The sequence below is a fragment of the Cutaneotrichosporon cavernicola genome (assembly GCF_030864355.1).
Source record: "Cutaneotrichosporon cavernicola HIS019 DNA, chromosome: 4".
Lineage (NCBI taxonomy): Eukaryota > Fungi > Basidiomycota > Tremellomycetes > Trichosporonales > Trichosporonaceae > Cutaneotrichosporon > Cutaneotrichosporon cavernicola.
In genome coordinates this window covers 912,434-931,996 of record NC_083396.1, presented here as the reverse complement: position 1 = coordinate 931,996, position 19,563 = coordinate 912,434, and the positions used below count along the sequence as shown (strand labels likewise).

The 19,563-nt window shown below is 60.6% G+C and overlaps 4 protein-coding genes across 4 annotated transcripts; 2 read left to right on the top strand and 2 right to left on the bottom strand.

Annotated features, from left to right (window-relative positions):
* Positions 1-19: 19 nt before the first annotated feature.
* Positions 20-2,371, bottom strand: CcaverHIS019_0403620 (uncharacterized protein; the record flags this gene model as incomplete). Its single annotated transcript, XM_060600188.1, has 4 exons — positions 20-795; positions 830-2,115; positions 2,156-2,280; positions 2,324-2,371. The coding sequence occupies 4 exons, from the start codon at positions 2,369-2,371 to the stop codon at positions 20-22; spliced, it is 2,235 nt and encodes a 744-aa protein (XP_060456807.1).
* Positions 2,372-3,155: 784 nt separating this feature from the next.
* Positions 3,156-5,266, top strand: CcaverHIS019_0403610 (uncharacterized protein; the record flags this gene model as incomplete). The annotated part of the gene is made up of 8 exons (XM_060600187.1): positions 3,156-3,295; positions 3,330-3,511; positions 3,543-3,603; positions 3,717-3,749; positions 3,784-4,354; positions 4,391-4,501; positions 4,747-5,170; positions 5,205-5,266. The coding sequence occupies 8 exons, from the start codon at positions 3,156-3,158 to the stop codon at positions 5,264-5,266; spliced, it is 1,584 nt and encodes a 527-aa protein (XP_060456806.1).
* Positions 5,267-5,953: 687 nt separating this feature from the next.
* On the bottom strand, positions 5,954-16,954 carry TOM1 (uncharacterized protein; the record flags this gene model as incomplete). Its single annotated transcript, XM_060600186.1, has 10 exons — positions 5,954-10,001; positions 10,039-10,178; positions 10,214-10,336; positions 10,371-10,493; positions 10,526-13,455; positions 13,495-13,572; positions 13,612-15,771; positions 15,807-16,443; positions 16,477-16,794; positions 16,916-16,954. 10 exons carry the CDS (start codon positions 16,952-16,954, stop codon positions 5,954-5,956), a joined length of 10,596 nt encoding a protein of 3,531 aa, XP_060456805.1.
* Positions 16,955-17,325: 371 nt separating this feature from the next.
* Positions 17,326-19,545, top strand: CcaverHIS019_0403590 (uncharacterized protein; the record flags this gene model as incomplete). Its single annotated transcript, XM_060600185.1, has 7 exons — positions 17,326-17,446; positions 17,479-17,610; positions 17,644-17,778; positions 17,812-18,426; positions 18,464-18,733; positions 18,885-19,415; positions 19,499-19,545. The coding sequence occupies 7 exons, from the start codon at positions 17,326-17,328 to the stop codon at positions 19,543-19,545; spliced, it is 1,851 nt and encodes a 616-aa protein (XP_060456804.1).
* Between the last annotated feature and the right edge of the window lie 18 nt (positions 19,546-19,563).

The window sequence follows — 19,563 nt, the reverse complement described above, 5'->3', positions numbered from 1 at the left end:
CACTCGTGTGCGCACTACACTAGCTCGTCTTGGCCGCCTCAACCATGTAGCTCATGAGCGCCGCGTAGATCGCTGCCTGGTCCTGAGGGCCAGAATGCGGACCGATGACGGGCGCGCCAGCCCACGCCGCTGACGGAGGTATGAACGCCGGCTCGCTACCGTTGGCATGTGGGTGCGCTGGGGGGTACCGCATGTCCAGGTTACGTAGGTTATCGCTTGCGCTAGGGTGCATGCCGCGAACGCCGTCATGGGGGTATGGCATTGGTGGAAGCATCTCCGGTGTATGTCCCTGCGCGCTCTGGCTGTGCATGTCGAATTCAAAGTCCAAGTCGGCCCGCTGTTCCGGCTCGCCCTGGCCGCCTTCCATCGGCACGGTCGTCAAGTGGTTCCAGTAGAACTGGGGAAGCTGGAAGAGGCTGGGGCCCGGCGCCGGCGCCGGCCCGGGATCGGGGAGCGTGCTGGGGCCAGGACCTGTCGAGCCAGGCGTCGTCATCGTTCGTGGCGTCGCGCCCGCTACGCTGGATGCTGAACGGCCCGTCGCGAGGTTGCGGCCCATCACGCGCAGCTCCTCGGGCATGCTGGGCGTCGCGGGGGAGAAGGCGGCCTCGGGTGAGTCGGGGGGAAGGTCGCCAGACGAGATGCGCAGCCCGCCCTGGATTAGGCCCTCGAAGAAGACCTTGTGCATCGAGGCTGCGGGCCAGGATGCCGAAAAGTCGCGCAGCCATATGCAACACTGCGCAAAGTTGACCTTTGCGCGGTGCGCCAGCGCCTCGTCGGGATCAGTCGCGTCGAAAGCTGCTGTCAGTTGACATGTAAGGCAGTAACTCACCCTCAAATAGCGTGACAATGCTGAGCATGTGGATCACGTCAGCGCTGACCTGCGCAAGCAATTTGTGCCGGTCAAGGTGGGCGAGGAGGTCCACACAGGCCTCGGCCGACTCGGAGCAGGTCCGGTGCGCGCGCTCTGCGAGGGCTGCCCCGTCTACGTGCGCGTTTAGCGGGTTGCGCTGCTTGATGAAGCGGCTGTAGAGCAGGATTTTCACACAGTGGTACCACGCCATGCCGACAACGCAATGTGGCAGTGGCTGCGTCTGGCCCGACAAATCAATGTCGAGGTGTTTGGGTAAGAGGCGGCGCCACTCGTCGAGGCTCTTGCCAATCCTCTCGGCGCGCTGCACCACGTCGTGTTGTTCTTGAAGGCTGGTGACATAGTCATCGTCCCATTTATGGCTGATGGGCGGGCCGATGACCTCAAGATCGAGGATGTCCTCGACGAGCATGCCGAGCCGGCATGTCCAAACGAAGAAACTCATGACGTGTCCACGACGCGGAGGAACATGGCGCACACTGCGCGGCAACGGCGCGCTGCTCGCCGTTTGTGGTGGCCACGGCTCATACTCGTCCGCCTCGTCGGTACTGGGCATGGCCGTTGACGAGCGGCGGTACGGCAGCAGAAATGGGCGCCCGGTCTCCTCTGCGAGGATCTTATCCAGCACATACACGTTCCAGTACACGCGCGAGCGGAGCTCGAGGTCGCCTGCGTCCGTCGGTCCGGACGGAGCCAGGTGCAGTCCGAGGTTGAGTGCCATGATACTCGCGCGCCCTCCGTATGCGAAAGCACTGCGCTTGTTCCCGCAACCCGTCTGGCGGAGAGACAAGACCATGAGCGCCTGGAGGATGTCGATGCGACTCTCTGTGCGGTCATGGTGCAGGGCACTCTCGGCCATCGCGAACAGTTTGTCACTGTCCAGCCCATCCTTGCCCGATGGAAGGGTCACACACGCCGCGATGCTCAGCATTGCGAGCAAGAGCGGCGCGCTCGTCGCGTGCGGGTTAAACATGGGCTTGTATATCAGCGGCCACACATTGTGCACGTGAGTAAAGTACACCGCGAGGAGTTCGTCAACAAGGGCCGGTGGCAAGCCGAGGAGGGGTGCGCGCCGCCGCCGGCCTGGTGGCGCAATATGGCGCTCGGCGGGCTTACGTGAACTTGCCTCCCCGCCACTGCCGTTGGGCGCACGATCGCCGCCGTCGGCACTCCCTTCGCCCTCATCGTCGCTGCCACCCTTGCCACGTGGACTACCCGCAGGCCGCCGAAACCCTGGAGCAGGTCCACTGAGATCAGCACGGTCCTTGGTCCTGCGTTGTGACATACCGCTTGCGTACAGGTGTTTCGAATGTACAGTCGACGCCCGACTCGCGACACAGCTTGCAAGTGGGTTCGTTGGTGGTCGAGGACGGCATAATGTCCTCGCATTTCATGCGGCGCTGCTTGCATCCCTGGTGTCAGCCGAGTGGTAATGGAATGGACCAAAAGACCCACGTCGCAGGCGCGCGAGGATCGCTTGCGCGTAGGTGGCAGGGTGCCCATGTTAGCAAGGGCCATGCTGCTACCACCGGGAAGGGGCCGGGAAGGGTCGAGCCCGAGTGGGTCTCGTTCGGACATTCAAGATGTTGTGTTGTCGGGTAATGGAACCGTGATCGGATGGGATGTTCAGAAGGTGGGTGGGAGGCACGGGTGGCCGAGTCGAGGCAATTCACCAGATCAGCAAGCGGCTTATTGTCGTCACCGGCGGTGGCGGTGCGTTGGTGGAATTGGAATTGGTGGGTCTCCACGTCGAAGATGTATAAATTGTGGGGGATGATGAGATGAATGGATGGATGGAAGATGGAAAGGAGATGGTTAGTTACTTTCGATTGCTGCGTTTGCCCTTTGATTGTTAAATCGTAGTAAACTGTACTTGACAGAGGGTAAATGGACCCCATTCCGAGAAGCCAAGTTGGTATCCTGGATCTCCTGGATGCTTGAATCTCTTGGATCACAAGCCACAAGCCAGAGCTACATTCTCACATACAATCTCACATACAATCTCACATACATGCTCAATCTCAACATTCTCCTGGTACCTTGGAATAGGCGACATAACAGGACCCTACTCCCACTCAATCTCCCCTTCTTGGACACCGTGGGAGACCACTCCCCCGTTATATGCGGAGACCCCACGGGTCATCAAAATCTCCGCACCGGCTAAACTTGTCAAACATCAGTCACCCAGTTGATCCATCTGCGCTTCTCGTACGCGCACTCTTACCCCCGACCCCCGTCTCCTTGCTCCTTCCCTTGCTCCCGCCATCTCGGTACTCGTTACCGTGACATGTCCCCATTCCTCCTGTGCCGCCGGCACGCCTTTCTGCGCCTTCCCCGACAGAGCCATGCACTCTCGACTTTGAGCTTGACGGCGAGGGTTGACGTGCCGACCCTCGGCGAGATTGACATCCCAACGGGCCTCCACATGTGAGCTCTTGGCTATGGCTGCCGCTAATAACAGCAATGGACAGTGGATTGCAGGGCGTGGAGAGGCATTCTCCACCGTCAACCCCGCGACTGGGGACAAGCTCGTCGATGTTGCCCATGCCTCCGCTGAAGATGTCGATGACGCTGTCAAGGCCGCTAGGCATGCGTTCAAGACGACGTGGGGCATGAACGTTGCTGCGACGGAGCGCGCGAGGTGTATGTCTGTTGTGAGCTTGGATTGACCTAGTGATCAATCGCCTCGCGGACCTGCTTGAGCGTGACGCCCACCGCATCGCAGCTGTCGAAAGGTAAATCACAGTCACCTCATTGTCGTTAGTGACGAGTTTGTTCCCACCTTTACATCCCGGCGACGGGTTTGGGACGCCCACACGCTTCTCCATCATGAACACACTGACACCAGTCTCAATGGTGGCAAGGGCATTCGCATCGCTCGGTAGGTGACGTACGCGACATCAACCTAATCGCAGTGAAGCCGACGTCGCCGACTCGGTTGCCTGCCTGCGCTACTACGCCGGCATGGCGGACAAGATCCACGGCCAGACAACCGACGCCTTTGGTGGTGACAAGCTCGCTCTGACGCTGCACCAGCCCATTGGCGTCTGCGGACAGATCATCCCCTGGAACTACCCTCTTCAGATGTGGGCGTGGAAGGTCGCCCCGGCCCTCGCGGCCGGCTGCACGGTTGTGATGAAGCCGTCTGAGCTGACCCCACTCACGGCGCTCATGATGAACGCGCTTGCTTCCGAGGCCGAGCTGCCGGCGGGCGTGCTCAACACCGTTCCTGGGTTGGGTAAGAGTACCGGCGATGCGATCGCGCGCCACATGGACATTGACAAGGTCGCGTTCACGGGCTCGGTGCCTACCGGAAAGCGGATCAGCATCGCAGCCGCTGAGAGTAACCTCAAGAAGGTCACGCTTGAGCTTGGCGGCAAGAGCCCCATGCTGGTGTTTGCGAGTGCCGACACAGACGAAGCGGCACAGTGGACCGCCAACGGCATTTGGTACAACTCGGGACAGGACTGCTGCGCGTCCTCGCGCGTGAGTTCTCTCCAGCTGAACCAGAACTGACGCCAGATCTACGTGCAGGCGAACGTGTTCGACCGCTACGTTAACCAGCTGCGCAAGCGTGCGCTGACTGTTGCGATCGGCGCACCCTCGGACGAACGCACGAGCTTCGGTCCTTTGGTGAGTTACATCTGGACACTCTTTCCACAACCTATTCATTCTGCTTTGGATTTACGACGGCGTCCCAGCTGTTCGGAGAGGCAGAGTTGTCCGAGTAACCCCGGGAGTGCGGAGAGTCCCAGCAGCGCGTAGAGTCCGAGCAGTCCGAGCAGTCCGAGCAGTCCGAGGAACGCGAGCGACCTTGCAGTGTAGATTGACCTAACACTTCGCGGCACTGTTGCATTTGACACACCTCGCTAATCCAGATCTCCGAGGGCCAGCGCGACAAGGTCCTTGGCTACATCACCTCCGCGAAGGAGGAGGGTGCGCGCCTGGTTTCCGGCGGCCGCGCCTGGCCCCGCAGCAAGGGCTTCTACGTCGAGCCGACGATCCTCGCCAACAGTGCGAACAAGGACCTGCGCGCGGCGAGGGAGGAGATCTTCGGTCCAGTGGTCGTCGTCACCCCCTTCCGGGACGAGGAGCATGCGCTCGAGCTCGCCAATGACAGCCCTTACGGCCTGGCGGCGGCCGTGTTCACCAGTGACACGCGGCAGGCTATCCGCGTCGCGCGCGGCCTCGATGCCGGGTCCGTGTGGATTAACCAGTATGGCGCAGTGCATAATAATGTGCCGTTTGGGGGGTTCAAGCAGAGTGGCATTGGGCGCGAGCTCGGCACGTATGGCCTCGAGGGTATGTCCTCTCTTAGGCTTCTCGCTGACAACAGGCTATCTGCAGGTTAAGGCTGTCCACCTCAACTTGGGGGTCGAGGCGTCTTGGCCGATCTAGGTATCGTACAGATTCATTTCATGTTTATCAATGTACAAGACCTGCGAGATTGATATGCCAGGGGGACACGCTGGCCGGTGGCAGTGATGGCGATGCCAGCAGCCACGCATGCGGTGATGGCCGGAGTGACCGTCGTGACGATGGTGGGCCAATGGCATCTGCGATGGCGGGGACGATCGGAGTGACTGAGGGTGAGTACGATGACGATGGGGTCGGCGATCGTGCCGGAAGGGTCACGGAGGCGCTGGTCGAGCCCGTCGCTCATGACGTGGACCTCGCTGCAGAGGTCGCGGAGGTCGCGGATCTGCTGCTTCTCAGTCGTCGTGTAATTGGACTTGCCTGGGGTTAGTTGGCTTGAGGGCAATGAGTGCTACACACCCGGGCTGGTGGTATAGACTCCTATGGTCAGCAATTGCCACAAGCAGAGCAGGTACTCACGGCCATGGGCGTGGCATGATTGGAGTGGTCAGCTGGTGTGGACTCGTGTCGAATGACAGCTGGACGCTGATCACTGCTGATATCACATGCCACCAGGACATCAATTCACCGATGGCAATTGGCGCTATTGTCAGACTGCTCTCATCAAGGTCCGATTCAGAATCACGGTGTATCCATGCTGGTGGGAATGTACAGGAACCTTTTCTACAGCGCTACATGTCATACCTCTATATCTCTCCAACACTGTGGTTACGCCTTGCCAAAGCCCTCCGTCTCTGTGACCGCGAACAATAGACGTTCGCGCAGCTGCTCGTAGCTCTCGTACTGCGGCAAGAGGAGGAGGTTGAAGCAAGTACTCGCCTGTGGGAGGATCCCCACCTTGCCATACAAGCGCTGGATCTGGAACGGTTGCGTCCCACTCGCGCCCTGTAGCTTCTCGAATCCGCCGAGTGGCACACGCGACGATGCCGTGACGAAGATGAGGAAGCGTGCGCGCTCCTCCTGAGAGAAGCTGCGGAGCGCGCGCCAGAACCACGAGACCTCTACGTCGGTGCTCTTCCACCCGGCCATCTGCGTGCTGTTCTTGAGCTCGTCGACGTCGAACGTGTTGACACCCGAGATGAGGAGCTCAAGCTGCTCGGGTTCGAAGATCTGCACCAGCTCACGCGGGATCATCTCGTAGAAGCCAGTGAGGAAGGCCGCCATCTGCTCCTTGACACTGTTCTCGAGGCGGTACGCGCACACGAGACGAACGTATTCTTCCTTGTTAGCCTCAGTGACTGGGGTAGTAGACCCGCCGGGCTTGAGCTCGACGATCTGCTTGGCACCGAACGACTCGTCCTCGATCGTAAACTCCTGGTCGATGACGTCGGTGATGTCGTTCTCCAGCATCCACTGCAGCGATTTATGGTACTCGGGGTCGATGGCCTCGAGGTCGCGAACGTCGCACCCGCGTCCGAGAATCTGCTTGTAGAACGCGCGGTTGAAATAAGCGTCGAGTAAACGCCCGTCGTAGATAGCCTTGCCGATCACACGCCCAACAAACTTGAAGTACGATAAGTGGTCCGGGTTTACGCTTGAGTGCTTGTTCGGCTGGTACGTCTGCTTGTCGGCCGCACATGGCTCGAAAAGGGCATAGTTTGCGTCGAAGATCTGTTGCGCGAGCACGTGGTACCACTCGCGAGTGACACCACCAGCGTCGACGCCGTCCTCGTTGATAAACTTGACGTTGATTTTGCCGTACTTGACCTCGTCGCCCGCGCGGTGCAACAGCGCTTGGAACGAATCCTGGAAGACATACCGGCGGCGCACGTTGAGCTGAAGCTGGTGGAACGCCTGCTGCTCGCTGCGCTTGCGCTTTAGCCTCTGGAAGAACCAGCTGCGCTTGTTGTCAAACTCGAGCACGCGCGGGTTCTGAACAAGTAACGAGAATGAACCACTGAGGAGCGAAGGGTTGCTGCGTACAATCGAGTTGAGCACCTTGCGGTGCGCGGTGGTGAAGGAGAGGAACAGGTCGCTCGACTGAGCGGCCATCGTCGGCGAAAGGGCTGGCGAAACGACATCAGCGGGGTTGGGCTGTCCAGGTGGCCGGGTGTACTTGCACACGACCATGAGCGACTCGACCAGTGGCAGAAGCATCGACGCGATCTGGTCGGTGCTGCCACGTGACTCGGCAAGCGTGAGACAGTCGCCGAGCTGCTTCCACAATGGCCCGAAGTCAAACGACTGGTACAGCTCGCGCGCCGCTTTCGCCGCAGCAGGGTCTTCCGTTCTGCCCGAGGTGGACTTGGGTGAGTGCAGGTAGTCGATCGTCTTCAAGAGGCGCAACAGTTGCGTCTGACTCGAGCTGTGTGCTGAGAAGTCGACCATGTCCATCGAATTGGACTCGTACTTCTTGTCCTCAAGTGTCTTGCCGAGCTTTTCGAGCTCGCCCAAGATGACGGTCCCGAGCTGCTGCGAGCGCGTGTACAGCTCCTGCACAAGCACCTGCTTTGCGTCGGGGATGCTCGAAAGGTGCTGCATGATCAAGAGCGTCGAAGTGAATGTTCTGCTCGTCTGGTCGCCGATGGTTAAGCCGTTGATGACGAGGCGGAGAATGGCGGGCGGGAACATGGGTCGTTCCATCTTCCACTCGGTTGGTTTCGTCTCATCCACAGGCGCACTCACGTCAGCGGCAGGAGCCGCGTCGGTGCCAGAAATGGTGGCAGCAGGCTGCTCCTCACCATCGGCAGGCTTGTCGGGCTTGGACTGCTCCTTCTCAACCCGGTTGCGCCAGCTCTGCAGTGCAGTGAGGGGTTTGGTGAGGGCCGCGAGGAGGGTGGTAAGGCCCTCGATCATGCCGGGTGCCTTGAGCAGCTCGGTGCGGTCGAGCAAGCTCATGAGGACGACGATCGGGAACTGCTTTTGGGGAAGGAACTTCTCCTTGCCCTTTCCCTTCTTCGAGTGCTTCTTGAGGCCAACCGGTAACTCGTGCTCGGTAAGGAAGTAGCTCACCGCCTGCCGGTTGTGGTCGACAATGTGCTGGAGCGCATCGAAGCACCGCTGCGCGATGAACGTCGGGACGTGCTCTGGCTGGAGGTCCGCAAAGAGACTCGTGGTGGCCGGGCCGGGCGCCTCGATTGCCTTGCCGCTCGGCGTCGCATGCGTCGCATGCGTCTTGGGGGTAGTAGTCAGCCCGCGCAGTGACATCTGTTGGAAGCTGCGGTCGACAGCTGGCAGGTCGCCAGTGCCGTCTTGCACGAGGCTCAGCAGCGTGTTGAGTAACTCGGTGCGCGTCTCGACGTTCTCGCACAGGTGTACGAGGGTTTTGAAGAGGTAGTCCTCGCGCAGTGGAGCGCGGACGAAGAGTAGGCGGAGAAGCGCCCAGATGCCGGGCTTGTCCAAGAGCTGCAGAGGCTTGCGCTCAGTGGTAGTCGTGGTTGGTCCGGTGATCTTCTTGGGGGGTGTTTTGCGGGTCCACCCCGGGGGAAGGCCGATCGTGTGCGCAAGCATGTCGCGCAAGTCGTCGCCGCGCAACGTTCCGCGAATCTCGGTCTCGAGGTCGCGGATGGTGCCCGAGGCAACACCGCCGCTACTACCCGCCTCAGGCTCAGTAGCGCTCTGCTGGACAGGTGGAGGCGGGCGACGCGACTGCTCCTCCATCAGCTCGCGGCGGATATCGGGTGGCAGCGCTTCTAAGAACTCGGAGTGGATGTGTGACGACTCAGGCACGTTCGCCGCCTCGCCGGGCATCAGCAAGTTCTGTTCACGTAGATGGTGTTCGACGACCTCCGCACGCAAGCTCTCGGGCAGCGCCTGTAGGAATTCCAGGTCGATACCAGTGTCTGTGATGTCGATCTCCTGTCCGTGGATAGTGATGGTGACGCGGTCCAAGTCCTCGGGAGCGTCACCTTCTTCCGCGTCACTGTCTTCATCCCCAGCGTCGGACTCTGCAGAGTCAGCCATGTTCACGGATGATAACGCACCCATGTCAACGTCCTGGTCAATGACCTCCCCTTGGGAGGTCTCCGGCCTTGATTCAGGTAAGGCAACCAAAGCCGCCTGTGCCTGCTCCTCCTCGCGCTTCTTCGCGGCCTCAGCCGCAGCCTCCTCCTCCTCCTTGCGGAGGCGCTCTGACTCCTCTTCTTCCTCCTTGCGGAGACGCTCAGTCTCGCGAGCCGAGGCCTCACGAGCGGCGGGGAGAAGGCGGTTGATGATGTGGAGGACGATCCGGCAGATCTGCTCTGGCGAGGTGTACGGGAAGAGGGCCATCTCCTCCTGCCAGCGGTGCATAGTCGGGCGCGGCTCGAACTCGTACTGGATCTCCTCTGCGGTGTTAGGTAGCTGACGCGTGGGCGGCGGAACAGTGAACGACTGGCCCCCAATCGACAAGCCGAAGCTGCCATCCTGTCTGTGGGCGAGATCAACGCGGATGCGCTCTGCACCGTGGTTGCGGTTGCGCTGTAGGATGTTCTCAACGAAAGCGACAGCCTGCTGGCCTGCGAAGCTCTCGATACTGGCCAGCAGTTCAGAGAGACTGGACAAGGGTCCGAAAGGGTTGTTGGGCCTGATCGTGCTCTGCTGTCGCACTTGAGAGAGCAACGGGTGCTGCGAGTTATCGGTGCGGGCGTTACGTGATGAGAAGCCGAATAATGAGGACGCTGCGGCGTCCATGTCGAGCAGGGACCGATTACGGCCGCCTAGCCCGTCAGAGGGGCGCGCGGGTTCGGTCCAGCCCCAGAAACCGCCGCCGTCGCCCAAGCTGGGTCCGCCAGCTGGGTGGCTGGCTGCTAAGGGGTCCATGTCGATCTCATCATAGCTGTGTGGTCAGTCGGATTAATCAAGGCAGAACCTACCCCTCCTCGTCGTCAAAGTCCTCCATCGCCTCCTCCTCGGCGTCGAAGTCGACACCACCGAAGTGGTCGGCGTGCATGAAGCCCTCCTCGTCTTCAGAGTCGAAGCCTTCGCCTTCCTCGCCGTCCGTGAGAACGTCAGCCTGGCTGTCAGCAGAGCTTGGGCATCGTCACGCACGTCGTTCCAGGGGACACCGGCCTCGTCGTCCACGTCAACATCCTCCAACCCGTCACCGACGTCGATCACGTGGTCTGCTTCCTCGTCGTCAACCTCGTCACCCTCTTCCTCCTCGTCGGTCGTCTGAAGTCAGCTCCATCTCACACCGTTGACTCACCCAGTCACCCTCCATGACGGACCCATGCCCGTCAATGTCGTCGTCATCGTCCTCGTCAGAAGACGGTTCCGTGTCAACATCGTCGTCCATGTCGTGGTCCATCTCATCGTCATACACCTCCATCTGCGGTCAGACAACCCCGAACGCTCACTCACGAGATCGTCGTCGTCCTCCATGTCGTCGTCCATGTCATCATCCTCGTCATCGACGTCAAAGTCGCCACCGAGGATGCCGAGCGCCGAGTTGCGGTACAAGTCTGGTGGGTCCGCCTCCTCTTCCTCCGACATGGCCATCGACACGTCCTCGTCGTCCTCGGAAGGAGTGGCCGACTCGCTCTCGTCCTCGTCGTCCTCAACCTCTTCGCCTGTAGTAGGCTTATTCTCGGCCTTGCCCCACTTGTTGGAGACTCGGGTGAGATGCTCAAGTGCCTTTAAGAGGGACTCTAAGACGTTGCGGACGTCAGGGTAGTTGAGGTCGATGTCTGACAGAGTCGTGGTTATGAGACCGACAAAGTTCTTCTCGACCATGCCCTTGGCCAGCTGCAGGCAAGTCTTGTCGCTTGGCTTGGGGATCACGCCGGTTCTCTGTGAGAGAAGGCGCCGAATGAGCTGTCCAAGTGCCCAGAGGCGGCCGTACCGAATGTTGGCCTCGAGGTGTGGGGAAGTGCTGTCCTTAAGTGCCTTGGCGATGCCGTCAAGAACAATATTGCGGACGGTCACAAGGTCGTCCGCCACGTCCTTGCTTTCGGGAGTCAAGTTCGCGCAGAGTGCAGTTATGAGGGACGTGGCCCAGCTGCACACGGTAACTCTGCGGACATCATGAGTCTCGCGACCGCCGCTCTCCTGCACGTCGCTGAGAGTGACACCGCACACAAGGTCGGTGAGCACAGCAGAGAAGCCGGCCTTGCCCTTGCCCCTGCCGTAGATTGTGCCCTGGCGGACAGCGGCCATGAACGAGGTCTTGGCCGACATGTACGAGCCAGTTAGCTCCACAAGCTGGGCTAAAAGAAGGCCGACGTACGTCCACGCCTGCGTAGCAGTCTCGGAGTAAGGCGTACCGGGGCGCCGGGACGCCTCCTCATGGTGAATGATTTGCATGGTCGCGCCGAGCTCTGACACGAGGAAGTCCATGGTCGGCGTGTTCTCGAACGAGTCGAAGGCGGATTTGATGAACGGGTCCGCTGCAGCGGAGACAGTCGGCTTCTTGTCCTTGTCCGCAGACTCGGCTTCAGCGTCGGCGACCTTGTCCTTCGAGTCGTCCTTGGCGCGAAGGTGGTACACAGACGACGCGGGTCCCGGGTCGACGAGCGCCGCCTCTTCCTGAACCGCGTCCAGGAACGTGTTCGGATCGCGGTACATCATCTGTCGCAGCTGTCTGACGAAGTGCTGCACGTCGGACACCTTGTTGCGATGCGGTGTCATCCATTCGGTGATCTCTCTACGCATCGTGTCCTGAATACAGGTCTTCGAGTCGAACCCGTGACGGGTGAGCATGGCAAAGTAGCCGTAGCTGCCGGTAATCTTGGAGTCGGGCTTCTTGAAGTGCTTGACAATCTGCTGCAGGAGGTCGGTGGTAACCCAGTCCTGCCTGTGACGCGTGAGGATTACAGCCAGGCGGAGGCTGCCCATAACCTCCTCGCGCGACAATTCGTCGGAAGCCAGAGTGGATTGGCATAGCGCGATGAGGAAGTCGCCAAAGTTGCCGAGATCAACGCGCTTCACGAGGTCCTGCTGAGCCTCGTCGCCGAGCTTGGCCTCGGCGATGGTCCGCGACATGAGCAGCAGAGACTCAGCGGCAACCAGGTATGACGCAAGGAAGGTGGGTCGGGGCTCGTTGGGAGAGACAAGACTCTCAAGGACTGACTTGAGATGCTGGCACTGCTCGGCCGGGAGATCGATGGGACCCTTTGAGCGAGCAAACACGGCCAACAGACGCAAGCGTGAAGAGAGGGCGGCAGGGCGCTGAGGGGACTCCTTGACAGCCTCGTCCAGACAAACGAGGATGCTCGTAACTCCCTCTAAGCCAAAACCGAACGCGGGAAGAACGTCGTGAACTAGCTCTTCGTTCGCGTCAAGCAGCTGAATGGACCGGTCCTTGACGTCCTCCTTGGCCACCGCACGAAGCTTGTCCAGCTCCTCACGTTGGCCTTCCCACATCGTGGTCGGGCTGGGTGCCTGGTCGGCCTCGTCAACCTCCATGTCTCCCTCTGCCTCGTTGTCGGCAGTAACCGGAGTGGGCTCGGCGTCAGCAGCCGGTTGTGCGTCGTCTGGTCCGGCCTCCGCAGCGGGCTCGCCTCCGGCCGCCGGCGCGTCACCTGCAGCGGGCGCGTCACCGGCAGCAGGTGGTGCTGGGGCGTCGGCGTCCGCAACTGCTGGGGCACCCTCCGCAGCCTGGGCTGGCTGAGCATCTTCGGGCTCGTCGGGGAAGAGGTGGGGCATCGAGATGAGGAAGTCAGCCGCGGAAGCAATGTTGTTGCGGGCACGAATGAGAGCGCGCTCAGCCGCACGGCGTGAGAAGCCCATCTCGACCAACTGAGTGACAGCTGCGGGGCTGGCGGTGGGTGGCGGCCGCGGCTGTAAGATTTCGCGGATCAACGGCGAGGCGGGTTCGGGCATGGCGATAGTAACCTCCATCTCCTCGTCCTTACCGGCCAAGATCTCGAAGAACGTCGAGATGGCGTTGCGCATGATGTGAAGCGGCAGGCGCGTGAGCCACTCTGCCATGAATACCTTCTGCACCACCGGGAGAAGGTCGCGGCGGATGCGGACGAAGGTGTTGAAGGGGTCGAAGCGCTGATTGACAGGGAGACTCTGTTCGCGCTGTCGAATGGCGTGCGTCTGACTGCTCCCGACAAGCGAGCGAGGGGACGCGTAGGCAGCGAGCACAGAGGTGGCGATTCGCATACCCTGCACGAGCTGCGCCACTTCGTCCTTCTGCTGCTGGGTCTGTTCCTCTGCAGAGGCAGTGGGGAACTTGTCCATGCCGTGGATCAAGCGACGCACGTTGTCCAACATGACGCCCATGCCGCCCTTGTGGTCGAAGGGGATGAATAACGTTGTGCAGAGGCTGCCGTCCGCGCCGCGCTCTAGTTGTGTTAGTCGACTGAAGAGAGGAGTTGACGCACCGTCAAACAGGAGGATGGTAGTCAATCCGAGAGACACAGTGTCAATCGCGTACTGCTTCTGAGGGACCTGTGCAGACGCTGCGTGTCAGTACCAGACTTCAACTGTGGATTGCGCACCTTTCAAATGTCCGATAAGAATCTCGGCGATGCAGTTGGCGAGAGCAGCCGCCTCGGTCTTGTGCGCAGGCTCGGGCAAGCGCTTGTTGAAGATCAGTCGAATTGCAGACTTGAAGAAGCGAGTCAGGATCGCGTGCATGCGCGTGACGATCGTCTTGACGGTCACCACACGCGTGGGAGGGCGCTTGTCAAGAGTTTGGAGCTCGACAGATGGGGCCGTTGTCTGCGCCGCAGCCTCGGCAGGCGCGGCGTCAGCGGCTGCTTCGACAGCGGCAGCTGAAGGCCCAGAGCCCTCGGCAGCGGGAGCGGCTTCGGTCTCCTTCGTAGACTCTGACCTCTCCTCCTCCTCCACACCGACGTCTTTGAAAAGGACGTGCTCAATGAAGCACTGGCGGTGAAGCTGGCCAACGTCGGTCATGAAGGTCGAGCCGGAGGTGACGCCAAAGACCTTGATTAACTGTGTGATGGCACGCGGCTGGCTCATGCTAACGCTCAGATAGTCGCTCAACGACGAGAACAGAAGCGCCAAGGCGGCAACGCGCCGCAGACGGGCGTAGTCGACCGCGGTGCCGTCCTCGGCCTTGGTCATGCTGAGCCAGGCGTTGTGACAGTCGGCCCCGTTCTTCCATAACTCGGGGATCTCGTCAAGCTCGCGCTGAATGCACGAAACCAGGGTCTCGCTCAGCAGCATCTGGTCGTGTTCGCTGATGGTACGCATGACACTGGGGAGCGCCACGGCGATCTCAGTGCCAGAAAAACGGACCGGGATACAGGAAAGCTGGGCGATGCTGAGGAGGAGTTCCAGACCGTTGTCTTGGCGGATAAACTCTTTGCACATGTTGTTGTTGCGCAGGAGCACAGATAACAGCTTCAAGACATTGGTTAGCTTGGCGAGTGGTGCGTTGGTAATGAACTCTTTGTCCTTGTCCTTGTCGTCCTTGATGTCCGAATCGACTTCCATCTCGGGAGCGACGTCGTTGGGGTCAACGGCGTAGTCGTTCACCTCCTTGGCAGTGGGCTTGAAGGCATTACCTTCCGCGATTGCCTCCTTCAGCAACCCGACAACCGCTCCCCGGACGTGAGGACGGAGTGTGGGGTGGTGACGCACCAGCTCGTCAATCGCCTGAGCAATGGTGTGCACGGTGTCGCGCTCAACAAAGTCGTCCGAGTTCCACGTGATGGCAACGCGGATGAGGTTCTCGACGACGCGGAAGTGCTTGATGGTGTCTTCCAGGCCGGCCGCATTGAGACAGATGGCCCCAATGGCGTTGGGAAGCGTATAGACGACCTCGAACGCGTCGGGCATCTTCTCCTCGAGCACCTCGTAGAGGGTCTGGGGCAACTTCGCCTCTTGCAGGATGCCGAGCGAGGTGGGCTCGTTATGCACGATAGTTGCCATGATGTTGATGGCCAGGCTGAAGTTGCGCATACCAAACTTGTCGCTGTTGGTCATGATGCGCTTCAGCGACTTTGGCAGGTCCGTGTCGACGACGTTGCGGAAGCCCTCCGAGCCACCAGTGCTCTGGAGCATGCGGTAGATGGAGCGTAGCTCGGCCTTGACTGGGCTTGTGTTGTATGCGATAAGTGAGTCGCGGTTGAAGAGCTCAGTGTCTTCGGGGAGCGGGGCCTCAGCGACCATCTGCACCTCCGCCTTAATCCTGCCAACCAAGGCGTTTAGGCCATCGGCGTTCATAAACGCCTGCAGCGCCTGCTGGTGGGTGAAGTACGCGGAGTCAATAAGGCCGCAAGCGCGCGGAATGTACTGCGCACGGCGGTCACCCTTGGTGTCGAGCATTTCAATGAGCAACGGGAGTAACCCTGCACCAATGAGCTGGTTGCCGTGCGAAGGCAGCGAGTTGATGAAGGCGAGGAAGCCGATGAGCGCGTCGACAGTGTCATGCGCTACGGGCTCGTTTGCCACCAGTTTCGCAGTGACGCTGCGCAGCAGGCTCATGATTCTGCCGTGGCTCACGTGCGCGTTGATGGAGCTGAGGACATCCGGCCGCTCGTGAGACGCAGCGTCCAAGGCAAGGATGGCCGACGCGACGACGTCATCGCCGACACTGTTGTCCGGCACCAGGAGGTCCGCGATCTCGTTGACGAGCTCGGGCTCACGGAGGAAGACCTCGGCCGAGACCTCATTCTCGTCGGCGAAGGAGACTGTAGCATTAGCATTAGTTGAGGAAGATACGCACGGTAGCACGCAAGCGCGAGGAGCCTGTTGCTGAGGAGCTTGCGACGGGTCTCGAGATCGTTGGTCAGAAGGACGATGCGGACCCTGTTGAGAGCGCCGAGCTGGTCATCGGGGTCCATGCGGTTCTCCTCGGCGGTTTGGGCGAGACGGTCGAGATAGTCGTCACCCATTGTCTTGATGACGTTACCCAGGTCGATGGTAACGCTGCTGCTGTCAACTGCCGGCGCGATAGCCTTCGCTGCAGGAGTGACAGCCAGGCGCTGCTCGGAACGCGCAGACGCCAGTGTGGGTCTAGTCGGTGTTTCCAAGGGGTTGGAGGGCGCAGTCGACTTCACAGGATCGGCGCGCACGGGAGCGGCAGATGGGTCAGAAGACTGATAGAACTGCAGCTGCAGCGTCGCCACAGCGTCAGGGAGCTCGATGGGCTCTGGTGACGACGCGTACTTGACGAGGTTGCAGTGAGCCAGGGGTAAGCGGTCCCAGCCCCGTGTGAGCGCAAGGAGGCGGGCGCGGATGCTGTTGCCCAGCTCGGCGCCGGTTGGCATCTGGGTCGAGTACTGCTGTAGAGGCCGCAGGAGGACGTAAAGTGCGGAACCCAGCACGTCGAGGTCGGTTGTAAGCAGCAGGTCGTTGATCACCTGGAAGTCAGCACAGCATTGTGGGAGACCCACGTCGTATCCATCAAACAACTTGCGACTGGTGCTGTTCTCCATCAACAGGCGTATAAAGCGTAATATCTCGAGAATGAGCTCCTTGTCTTTGAGCGTAAAGGCTTTGAGCTGAATCTTGAACGCCGTCTTTGACCCGCGACCAAGGCCGTACTCATCACGTAGCCGCGTGAGGATACCGATGAACTTTTTGGTGATGTCGACCCACGAGTGCATGTCCCCGCGTGGGTAGCACCATATTTGGAGTGGGCGGAGGATGGTGGGAATCTCCTCGTCCGACGCCGCTTTGAGGCGCGCAATGAGCGCTTCGACGTCGGGGGGCTGTGGGTAATGTCGCAGAAGTGAGACGGAGGCGAAGGGGCATGGACGGATGGAGACAGAGACAGAGGGTGGAGGAAGGGAGCATGTCAGCAAGCTACAGAGGCAATGAAGGGCAACTCACAGGCGGCACGACCTTGCGCTGTGTCTTGCGCGGCCGCATGTCTGTGTTGGGCCCGAGAGGGCCAGGCGGTGAGAAGGTAGGAGCTAGTTAGAGAGAGGGTAGACGGCCCCGACGACGCGGCCTGCGGCTGCGCTGGGGCTCAGAAAGAGGTGAGGAAGAGAGTGGGAGCCAGACTGGCGGCGAGGGAATATGTGATGGTGAAGAGTTGTGTATCGCCAACATGCTCGAAGTTGGTGCGATTAGAGATCAATGGTAGAGGTGCGAACGAGACGAGGCACACCGTGGGAGACTACCACGTGGGGTGACGCCATGTCTCACGGTGCGCGGTGCCTGCAGACTCTCCCGACTTCCACGATGTTATGGGGAAGTGGAGGTAGACCATGGATCATTTCCATCTCCCCCACATTCAGATGCCCCAAATACACGAGATCCACGAGGGCGGAGACGCCCAGGCGCTCCGCTCCGCGCTTGCCAGCAAGGACGCGAGCGCTGCTGTTATCCTAGACGATCTCGCTGTGAAGCTGCGGGACGGTGAGCCATCCCTCCGAATGTGCTAACATTAGCCAGCAAGCGCGAGAGCATCGGCGCGACCGGCGTGGCGGAAATCGTGGCAGAGATCGCAGGTTCCAATCTCCCAGATGAGGTACTCCTGTTCCAGGCTGCACGAGTGGCTGGCAACCTCGCAGCGGACTGCGGTAGGTGTCCAAAACTTGGGAAGCTGACGGAAGACGCAAACCGCGACCGCTTGGCCGCTGCCGGATATCCCGAAAAGATCTTGGCTCTACTGGAGGGGAACACACTTGAAGTCAAGACGTTGCAGGCTGTCGCGGCGAGCCTGCTTAACCTCGTCATGGGCGGACACGGTATGCTACAAGCGTATACGGAGCTAACAGCAGCGGCCTCGGTTGCGGCCCTGTCCGGGCTAGAAGCACTCACTACTCTCTTGCGTACAGCGAACGCCCTCTATACTCCCGGAGATTGGGACGTGTCCCCTCGCGGTGCCGTCGCCTCGTGGCTTTGGGACGTAGTGGACCACACTGTCAGTCAGGAACCGAGCTACATCCTCCCCCTTTCTACAATCAAAGAGTTCCTCCCCGCGCTGCGTGGGATGCTTCCCCGCGCCGCTCCGTCAGACGTGGAAGACGCCGACGAAGCTTTTGGCACCGAAGTGACTATTCTCACGCACGCGACCAAGGTGCTTGAACGCTTCAACGCCAAGGACAAGATCGAGTACGCCGCCCTCCTGGGGAACCGAGACTGCCTTTCCGTCGTGATGGAGTTTATGGAGGACGCGGCGATTCCTCCTTGGCTTGACGAGGTGGAGGACGACACGAAAAAGGCCCTGGGCGTCGCCAAGGCCGATGTGAGCCGCACCCTCGTGAGCACACTCTCTGAGGGAGGCGATGCGCCGCCCTGGGTCCTGGAGCGTCTCGGTTCGTGGCTCGAACGGCCAACCCGGCCCGATCTGGTGTCCATCGCGCTGCTCGCGTACGGCAACTGTGCGCGTGGTGGTGAGTCGCGTACCGCTTACGTCGAAGCTGACAGCAGATGCTGCCGCCACCTCCATTCTGACGTCCAACCCTGCGCTGCTGCAGCGCCTCACCGCACTCTTGGATCCCTCAACGCCTGTCCTTGTGCAGCACGCCCTCGTCGGCTTGCTCCGCAACCTCTCGATTCCGGGGCCCAACAAGCGCAAGCTCGGCGACGCAGGCGTCCTTTCCCGCCTGCTGGCGATGGGACCGTGGGCGCCCGAGCGCGACATGCTCGGCTCAGTGCAGGGCGGCGCGGTGGGGATTGTCAAGCAGCTGGTTCGCGATGGTGAGTGCTACCGCGGCGAGGGTTGGAAGGAGGCCACTGAGGCAGCAACCCAGAGATGCTGTGGGGGATGACGTGACGCAGCTGCTCAATCCAATGAATTGAGTTGCCGTTGAATGTTGCAGCTGCTTCTGACCACGCCAGCTGACAGCAGAAACCAACGCGATCCAGTTCCTATCCTTAGACCTGGAACCACTACACACCCTCATTACACGCACAAACGACCCTGCCATAGCGCTGGAAGCCACCCGCGTCTGGGTAAACTGCTGCCGTGCCCTCGGCAACTCTCCGAACGGTTGGGGCCTGCTAAGCGACGGGCGCGTGCTCGACGCGCTGACCGTCATGCTGTCCCAGGGCGCGCGGTATCCTGTGCTCCTGAACGAGGCTGTGCTCGCTCTGGCCCTCCTGGCTGGACATGGTGGAACGGAGGGGCCAGGCGATGGGAACAGGGAGGGCGTAGGGGCCGAAATCGCGCACCGGTTACTCGATACCGAGTCGGCTGAGCGTGCGAAGAAGGAGCATCCGAATGCCAACCTCGAGGGGAAGAGTGGGGCGGAGGTGCTGGCCCGTGTCGTTTCTGGTCAGGGGGCGCCGGAGTCGCAGTCGAACGCTCTTGCGCTTGTCAAGATCCTCGATTCGCCAGACTTGATCGCGGTCGTGCGGAAGGCTGTGGATGAAGCTGAGGGTGAGCTTGTACCGGGTGCTCGTGAGCTGTAGACATAGCCTCCACCTCCGTCCTCCCGATATACCCACCTCCTCACATACCAGACCAGGCGCAGCCAAAGGGCCTCCCTCCATCGACACATGCAGCATAATGGTGATGCGCCACTATA